Consider the following 10,505-nt stretch of genomic DNA (forward strand, 5'->3'; position numbering starts at 1 on the left):
CTACCATGGGGTCGTCCGGTCTGGGAGTTGTCCGTTTTCGTCCTATAACTTTAACGCTTTCACAGTGTGTTCAGTTCATGGAAGTTTGACCTTTTTGGTGGCCTAAAAATTCAGCATCCGGTTGTACTTAGCTCCGCCCTCTCATGTCACTTCTGGTTGCAAAAGGCCAAGATGGCGACAAACAAAACCCCGAATTCAAGGCTTCAAAGCGGCAGTCTACAAACCAATGGGTGCCTACGTCCTCTTCTTATATATAGTCTATGGTATCGATCCAATACCAGCGTGAACAGCTGTTTTGGGAAATTACCTTTTTAAAAAGGCTCAGAAAAAAGTACACATTTGTGACATTTTCCTGCAGTACGAATGAAGGCTTTAGTCTTTTACACAACAATAAAATACTGAAGGTTATCAGCCTTTTTCCTCCAGCTCACCCAAATCAAAAAGGTCAAAACTAGACTTTGTAACGTTAAGAAAAAGTAAACCTCTGAAGAGTTAACACTTTATGTCCAATACTAAAATAAGTGAGCCAACCGACACCAAAATTTAATAGTTGCACCTTTTATTATAAAAAATATTTACAAAGATGCTACAATGTTTTTTCCTTAATATAAAAAAATGCATACATTTTACAACGGTAATTAGTCTTTGAAGTTCTAGCTCCCATTCAGACCAGAGTGACATCCTTCAGGAGTGTTGTGGTAAGGTATTAAGCGTGTCGTAATACTGTATTTTTGTCAATACATTTTGTTTGCCTGAGTTAAATCTTTTCATCACGATGATAAGGAACAATTTTGAAAAATGCATTTGATTTTCCACATCTTTAGGAGAAAGGCAACTGTTTGCATAAAGGAATTAAAAGGACATTTGAGTCGTATACAATCATTTTGAAACACGTATGACAGAGCTGCATAGTGATTTGAATAGTAACCCGGATATTATTATTATTACTAATAATAATAAAAAATGTGAGGAATAAATAGGTACTGCATTCAAAACGGAGGGCAAAATTTGGATAAATATAATTTCATCAGGCCTCGTGGTTGATTTGATACGTCAATATGGCATGTCTGTACCTAGATATAATAAATACAATAAATAAAACAACAATAAATTAGATTGTGTTGACACACAGAACTCTTCATTTGTTGTTCTAACAAATGAGAGAAAGAAATATGGCTTCTTGATGCAGTTATCACCCCGGGGTTTCTCCAGATGCTTTAGGAAAAAGCAGTTGTTATTGTTATTAGATCTGTATGAATAGCAGGGCGGGAAGCTTACTGGATCACATGTTAACCAGCGTTTGGTTGGTGGTTGGCAGTAACCCCCCCCGCCCTGCATAAAGCTTTTGAGAAAATGAAAGAACAGCGCCTTTAAAGTGTGACGATGCCAGGCCTGACACCTGTTACAGTCGACTTGTTATACCAAACCATGGGAAGACACTGTCTCGAGTCTGGCTACATTAAAATCTTAAAAACCGCTTGGGAGGGAAAAATAATAATAATATCAAATGATACTTGCAAAATCCCCCCAGCTGTATAATGCAAAAAAATATATTTCTATATACACATACGTACATATACATATATTCCATTCATAATTGCTCAAATCTTTAGGAAAATATGCATTGATTCATAGATTTGGATTTACAATTTGTTCTGGTTTCTGATGCATGTAGTGTGATGAATTGTTCCTCAGTCCATGTTACAATAAATAGAAATGGACAAAATGGCAGAGTACGACCAGAAGGAGCTAGTATGACAGAATGTATGACAGACGTAAACATGGAAAGTACGTAAATAAGAATGCATCATGGTATAGGTAATTATCTTTGCCCTCTCACAGATATTGTCAAGTTTTGGATTTCATCAACAAAGTAGGAAACTAACTGCTTCGCCCAAAGGCCAGCAAGGCTTGTGAATCCCAAAATTCATTAATTTCACCGTCGCTACTTTTACTGCCAATTACATTGTTTGAATAAAAGACGAAGGCCCCAACAGCAGCTGCCGACTTGCCTAAGAGGCCGTTAGAGCGGACTAACTACGCCTCTAACAGCCCGTCCCAACATCTACTTGGCTTGCTGTTAATTTCCCACCTTGTCCCCAAAACCTTCAACAATCTCCACGTGTAACAATACCACATACAGAACATGCACATGTGTACTGTGCATAGTCTGGAAAGAGTCTGAGGGATCAGTACAGGCCAGAGGAATGTTCGGAGTTTCAGGATCCCACTATGATCTCCATGATGTGGTCCAGTTCATTCAGGTCTGACCTGCAGCTCGAGCTGGAGCTGAGGGCCGTGGGCCCGTGAGAAGAAAGGCTCTCCAGCAGGTCGTAGGGCCCCATCTTTGGGGCGCTCTGCATGCCCGTCAGCACCGTGTCGAGGTCATAGTAGGACGGGTCCACGTCAGAAAACAGTTCCTCGAGCGCAGGGTCAGGGGGCGGCACCGGGTGCTTGATCTCAAAAGTCCCAAAAACCTGCTCCCCTGTCCTGGAGTCTGCGCTCAGGTGGTCCCGGTCACCCTCCTCTCCTTCCGACACACACTCCTCGCTGTCCTCCTCTTCGTCCTCCTCGCACTCACCGTCTTCCTCCTCCTCCTCCTCCTCCCAACAGGGCCCCATGCCAAAGGGACCTGCAAGGTACGACGCAGAGGACAGCTGGGGGGAGACGGGCGACAGAGTGGACATGGTGACCTCTGTCTCCACGTCTCCCTCCATCACCACCTCCTCGGCGTGGTAGCCTTCCTCCAGACCCACCACGGAGAAGGGCTTTGGGCTCTGCCCGGCCTGAGCTGCCGCGTCTGTCTGCCGGCATAGCACCTCGGTGGCCACCAGGCGGTCCGTGGGACACTGGGCGGCCGCCAGAGCCTGGGTCATGATCTGCCAGGTGCCGTCCTGGGTCATCTCCTCCTGGATCTGCCGCACCGTGTTGGCGATGAGCACCGAGCGGCACAGGTTGGGCTCCACCAGCATGTGGCAGAGCTGCAGCTTGATCAGCGACATGTCGAGCAGCGCCTGCCGCTGCAGGCTGTAGGAGGACGTCAGCGTCCGAGCCGCCACGGATGGGGCCACCGGGACCTGGTCACCGCTGGAGACCGGCTCCTCCCCGGAGTCTGAGAACTTGCGTTTGGTGCCCTTCGGGAACATGTTGTCTCTCTGTGGTGACGGCGAGGAGAAAGAAACACGGTCAGATATCCAAACACTTCTGAGCATCAACTAATTTATCACACTGACAAAAACACAAAATTTTCTGAATTTCACTAGCTAAGATCATAGTGAAAAGAATAAGTGCCATGTAATTAATGTGTGTGATGTAATGAGGCTATGTGGTGTGTTATTTGTGTATGGACATGAGGGAGATAGGGCTACAAGCTGCTCAGCAGCAGCTGTGACTTTATGAATAAACTCTACAGGTTTAAACTCTTCATGGACTACAGTAAACAGTAAATTGTTTGTTGTAGTTTTTTTCTTAAAGTTTGCTATACCTTTCCTGTTGAGAGGCACAGGCAATAGCAATGCAGCTTGGTCCCGGCTGCAACGCTTCAAGTACTTTTGTACGAGCGACAAGCAGCTTTTGTTCAGCACCATTTCTGCCCATTTTAGGCCAGTCTGAAGCAAGACTCCTGCTGGGCGGAACAACCACACTTTTAACAGACCACTGAGCCACCGAAAATAGCATGGTTACCAACTAAATGCAAACGCCGCATCAAAGTAAGCACAGACTAGAGAGACCTTTGTCAGGAAAACAAACACAGCACGCAAGTTACATGATCAGTGCACTTCAATTCTTTCCCACTGCCACCTGTGATCAAGAAAGTATCCTAATCAATAAGGTGCTTTTAAGGGGTAAAAGTGATAATATGACAAATAAAAGCATTTACAATATCACAATACAATATACCACCATGAACCACTAATATTTACACGGGATGTCAGGTTTCCGGGTCTACACACACAGACACACCGAGCTTCAAAAACTAGCAGAACAAGATTTTCACTTTCTCTTCACTGAGGGAGGGGAAGAAAAGTAGAGTCAACTTCCTTATTACACACCGTTTAGCACACAGATGTCTTACAGGAACAAAAGAACACTCCTGCCAACATCATCGGCCCTCTGACTCCCCAAAATAAACGGGATGCAGGTAAATAGGAGACTGAGCTCTGAACAGCAGCCTGTGGCATTTCACTTTCCAGACAGAGAAAGTGTGTCCGGCTGAGTCTCTGTTGGCAGGGCGTTTGGGTGAATGAGTCCACTTGGTTCAAATGTCCATTTGTGATACATTTCTTTAAAAATAATCCCAACAAGTTAAACCAGGGATACAATGGCAATAGTATTGACACATGTTGGACTGTGAAAGCATAGCATTAGGGTTTACAGAGAAGAAAGCAAACAGCAAAGAGTTGTTAACAATTTTACAAAAATCTGCCCACTTTCCTATGGAAACCAAAATTACACTAAATGCACGAAACACTGCTGTTATTGTCACAATTCACCTCCAATAAAACAGAATTTGTTTGACTTTAAATGCAAACCTAAGGCCCTATAATCTGAGCAAATTACATACCATCGTAAAATGAACACACTCAGGAGTGCCGTGCAAGATTTTACAGCCAAGAACTGGGATGACGAAAACATAATTTTACATTGAATCAACATATAATCAAACAAAGTAGTGATTTCTAACTGGGGATCGATTGTAAACTTCAGCCTTCAATAGGGGGAGTGACTGCGCTTCTTCTCACACATGAAAACCTGACATCAAATGAGGAAGCAAGATTAAATTACAGCTACTGTCTTCACCTGATTGATCAGAGGAATTATAGAAGCCATACCAAGAAGAGAAGAGGAGGATCTAAGGTACACTGAATTGCTTGGGAACCGTTACTTTCTTTGAGTCCTCGCTTGCAACGGGAATAACATTTCCTGACAATGGACAGAATAGGAAAAAAAGAGTCATTTATGAAAGTGCCCGAAGATCTAAAATACAAAAAGGGTGAGAAAGCAATTACGGACATATGTTGTCTTCTTGTGTGGTGCGTTTGTGGCTGGCCCCTGTTAAACAAGAGACACTAGAGAGCACTACCTCCTTAAAGGAAAAACAACAACAACGTGTAAAAAAAGAAAATGATATGCAACCAGGAAGACCTACAACCTGGGAGAAAGCACACTGCACAGTGAGGAAAGAACAGTTTGGGACATGACAGTTGTTCTTCACAAGTAGATATGTGGTTTTTGAACACCCTATAGTTTAGCATTTTGGGGTTAAATCTCAATGAATCTACTAATTTAATCGTAAATAATCTGGATCACTCCGACGTTGCACCTGTAGCAGACAAACATAAAGCGTACAACTGATGCAAAAACTCACAGAATGTACAAGGATGAATAATAAAGATATATTAAACCTCCGACACCAATAGTGCTGCTCCTAAATCAACTGAGAATTTCAACTACATTTACACCCTCTTGGACAAAACACAGCACTATAATAACAGTAGTAAGCTCTTTACATAAAGAACTACAGCCTGAACGTGAACAAAAACCTCTGACAGTTTTTAAACATGATAAACTTTATTGTTGTTTATTGAGCTGCCTACACATCTGTCACATATATACATTGCACATATTCTCTCTACTTCAGACTGTGTAGTTCTGCACATTCATGCATTAACTGTATCAGATCTATCATTTTAAAAACAATGTATTTTACATAATTCTATTGTCCCTTCTATTTGTTTTTCTATCTTTTATTTTGTTTATTATCATGCACCAAAAACACCAAAGCAAATTCCGAGTGTGTGAAACCCTATTTGGTATTAAACCTGATTAAATCATATCTATTAGAAGAAATGTGTTGTCTGCTACAGATGCTTAACTGTCATGTCCAATGTAATACAATCAATCATGTAAACCCACACATCCACAGTTAAATTCTAATTTAAAAAGGACATGAGTAGCAAATTTGAGTCACTGTTTCGACAAGATTTAACAAGAAGATGCTGACACACATGTGGTGTTCAAAAACTTGTCTAGCCGATATCAGGAAATGAGTAATCAAGTGTCACAAAAATATATATATCACTCTTTGAAATTGTGCAAATATACTATTGGAGTCTTGTATGTATATATGTATATATACATACATACATATACATATACATATATACATATATATATATATACATATACATATACATATATACACATATATATATATACATACATACATATACATATATACATATATATATATATACATATATACATATACATATATACATATATATATATATACATATACATATACATATATACACATATATATATATACATATACATATATACACATATATATATATATACATATATACATATATATATATATATACATATACATATATACACATATATATATATACATACATACATACATATACACATATATATATATACATACATACATACATATACACATATATATACATACATACATACATATACATATATATACATACATACATATACATATATATATATATATATACACACATATATATATACATATATACATATATACACACATATATATATACATATATACATATATATATACACACATATACATATATATATACACACATATATATATATATATACACATATATATACACGCATATATATATATATATATACACGCATATATATATATATATATATATACACGCATATATATATATATATATATACACGCATATATATATATACACGCATATATATATATACACATATATATATATATACACATATATATATATATATATATATACACATATATACATATATACACATATATATATATATACACATATATATATATATACACATATATATATATATACACATATATATATATATACACATATATATATATATACACATATATATATATACACACATATATATATACACATATATATATATACACATATATATATATACACATACATATGTGTCAAACAGCGCTACTACATACAGTAGTATGTAAAAACACTACTAAACTGAGCTCTTGTATTATGCTAGGAACCAAACAAAATGCAGCCTCGCTTTACGTCAATGGCTCCTACTTTACGTCAATGGCTGCTAGCATGACCCATCCCCCACACTGCACACTGGAAAAAAAACACCACTTTCACACAGCTCAACGTACTAAATGAATAAATCAACTTACAAACACGGCGGCGTTGTGTTTTTAAACATTTCCCCCATTAATAATATTATATTTACACTATCCGCCGCCACTTTTAGAGCCGTAAAACAGCCGTCAAAGGAGCCGTTGGCCGTGACTGCCGCATGCTTTGTCTTTTTCAGCATCGCGAGCGACAACGAGGCCATTTTGCGCTAGTAGCTAACAGCTAGCCGGCTAGCTTATGCTAATGCTATGGATTTACGCTTTACGAGCTGCTATGCTAAGCTAACTGGGGCTAAGGTGTTCAGTGAAACGAGGAGAGGGAAATAAAGCGATGGTACAAAACGCTTGGCATTCGTCTCAGTTTGGTTTATTTATTTTTTAGGTTTTTACCATTTAATCACACAAAAAAATGAATGCTAGCTAAAGCTAATTAGCCTAAAAGTGCCCACCCACACATCCTCCGAGGTCCTTCCTCCTTTTCTAGCCCAAAAACAAGAGAGTTTTCGCCGCGGCTGTGTCTGTTAAGTTCCTTTACAAAAAACAACAAACGATCACCTGGTTACAGCTGGTTTATAAGTCGACTAATCGCCGGGTGGTCGGACGTACTCACCTCGTTGTTTGTGTTATTATATTCCCGTCTCGGTCATAGGATCGACGGCAGAGAGAAAGCGGAGATCAGGTTCAGATGAGATCATTCATGCCACGGCTTCAAAAAACTGAACTACCTCCGTCCTGCTGCTGCGGAGCGGACGGCAGGAGGGAAGGAAAGGAGGGAAGGAAAGGAGGGGGAGGGGAGAGCCGACAAAACATACATATGGGATTCTTCTGCAATGATTTTCTCTTTTCTCTCCTCCAATAAATGATTTAATTTGACAAACAAAATGAAACCCTGTAGTTTGCCTCGAGAAAAACAAAATTTTAAAATATCACAAGTTATTTATGATATTTGTTCTGCAGTTGCTCTAATCTTTTTATTTTTTGAATCAAAGAAAAACAAATGATTAGTAGTGAGTAATTATTCAGAATATTCACAAATTCTAAACATAAAAAGCAGCACCCAGTGGTGGAATGTAACCAAGTATATTATATATTATGTTTCTTTATACTTATACTCCACTATACTTTTATCTGATATAGTTATCTGTCAGATATTATAAACCAGATATTATGAACCAGATATTATGAACCAGATATTATGAACCAGATATTATGAACCAGATATTATAAACCAGATATTATGAACCAGATATTATGAACCAGATATTATAAACCAGATATTATGAACCAGATATTATGAACCAGATATTATAAACCAGATATTATAAACCAGATATTATAAACCATCTTAATGTATGTATTTAAATCCACCTCAGTCAGCCACAACAGTAAAATGCTGCTTACACATTAATGCATCAGTATTAACAATCGAATGTTGTATCAGACATTTTTTTGTGATCTTTAATAAAGTACATGTGCAAGTTGAATTTAGTGTCAATGTTTTTCACTTTTATACATTTGTCACTGACATATTTAGCAGCTATCTTCAGAGTTTTTTATATTAATAATGACAGGAATATAGCTGCATTTTATGCCATGACTTACGGGAACACTTAATGGAACTGAGCCTTCCTTTTTGAAAAAGACCTGCTATGATGTTTAAAAAATCCCTCAGCACCACTACGAGAGGTCACGATCTGAAACTACAGGTACAACACCAGCCTGGTCCACGGAAACCTTTTTTTTCAAGTAGAACAACACCAGTATGGAACAGCCTGAGTCAAGTAACAGTTAGTGCCTCCTCAGTCAACGCATTCAAGACCAGCCTAGGGAGAGAATGGCAACACCATCAAAGCCAACACCAACACATATTTTCCTACTAATTCACCGTCCAGTCTCACGTTCTGCTTTAACACATCTAACAAACCTTGAGACTCAACTAATTACAGATGAGGATCAAGCCATCACCTTGGTATAGGGTCTCAATACTCTTAAAGAGTACCTAATGACCTTTACTAAAGGTAAATTACTAAAGGTAAATGATAAGTCAAAACGTCTGTCGTGACAAAGGTCTATAGGTGGCGCTAATGCAGTAGCATAGACATGATCCCTCACCTGCTTCCCACCTTTGAAAACTACAGATAGTAAGATGTTTTCTCAGTATTCAGTGATACGTACCGCAGTAAAAGAAGTGCAGGCTGGCTGAAACCAGAGAGAATGAAACAGTCCCTTCATCTGCCTACTTACTGTCTAATATGTAAATTCAGTGGAATGTGTTTACTGAGAGCCATGCAAATGCTCCAGTCATGCGATTAGTCGTGCATTTAACAATCATCAATGTAAAACTGTGAAAAACGCTCATTGCAGTGTCCTGAAGGTGAGGTCTTCAGACCAACAGAAAACTCAATGAAATGTATAATGTCAAATACATTTTGAACTTAATTTATCCCGAGGGACGCTGCTGTGAAGCGGTGTCACACAAAGTAGGAAAGATTGCAAATATAGAGAGATACTTGTACTTTACTTGAGTATTTCCATTTTATGCTAAATAATATTTCTACTTCACTAAGATACGGAAGTAAATATTGTACTTTTTTACTCAGCTACAGTTATGTGATAGCTTAAATTAACTCCCATATTCAGATTAATAATACAAAATATAATCAACAGATTCAGATGTATACAACATATAACTAATATTCAGCAACAGTCAACTAATAAATTCTATCAATTTAAATGTGCATTGATGTATAATTATAGATTAAGCTACACAGCAGTACATTCATTAGTAAAAATCCCACATTTAATGTACACATTAATGTATCAATAATTATGATCCAATAATATATATATATATATATATATATATATATATATATATATATATATATATATATATATATATATATATATATATATATATATATATATTATTCTGAAAGTGGTTCTTCAGCAAAATGAGTATTTTGATGCTAATACTTATGTTTAAAAAAAAACACAAGTACATATGTACTGCAGGACTTTTACATGTAGCACAGCATTTTTACAGTGTGGTGTTATCACTTTTACTTCCGTATAATACCTGAATACTTCCATCACTCTATTTCTAAAAAGTTGTCTTGTCCTCTCAGATGTCTCGCTTTATAAAGCGTAACCATTGTTTAGGAAAAGTACTTTATTTTATTTTACTTTACTTTATTTCATTTCATTTCATTTATTTTTATTTTTATACTAAACATAGTACTAGACTAGACATTCGGATCCACACTCCTTACCAGTTGGTGGCGGTAATGCACCAATTCATTGTAAACCTCAAAAA

The 10,505-nt window shown here is 37.6% G+C and overlaps 1 protein-coding gene across 2 annotated transcripts; it reads right to left on the reverse strand.

Moving 5' to 3' along the window:
• Nucleotides 1–542: 542 nt before the first annotated feature.
• On the reverse strand, nucleotides 543–7,955 carry cdca4 (cell division cycle associated 4). 2 transcript variants are annotated; one of them, XM_076107282.1, is made up of 3 exons: nucleotides 7,800–7,953; nucleotides 3,485–3,622; nucleotides 543–3,155 (listed from the first exon to the last, which is right to left on the reverse strand). In XM_076107282.1, the coding sequence occupies exon 3, from the start codon at nucleotides 3,144–3,146 to the stop codon at nucleotides 2,220–2,222; it is 927 nt and encodes a 308-aa protein (XP_075963397.1). In that variant the 5' UTR covers nucleotides 3,147–3,155; nucleotides 3,485–3,622; nucleotides 7,800–7,953; the 3' UTR covers nucleotides 543–2,219. The 2 variants fall into 2 exon arrangements, with proteins under 2 accessions (XP_075963397.1, XP_075963396.1); XM_076107281.1 differs by lacking the exon at nucleotides 3,485–3,622 and having other exon boundaries at nucleotides 7,800–7,955.
• Between the last annotated feature and the right edge of the window lie 2,550 nt (nucleotides 7,956–10,505).

This window comes from Anarhichas minor, unplaced genomic scaffold (assembly GCF_050575085.1).
Source record: "Anarhichas minor isolate MPS153535 unplaced genomic scaffold, ASM5057508v1 ptg000038l, whole genome shotgun sequence".
NCBI classification, from domain to species: domain Eukaryota; kingdom Metazoa; phylum Chordata; class Actinopteri; order Perciformes; family Anarhichadidae; genus Anarhichas; species Anarhichas minor.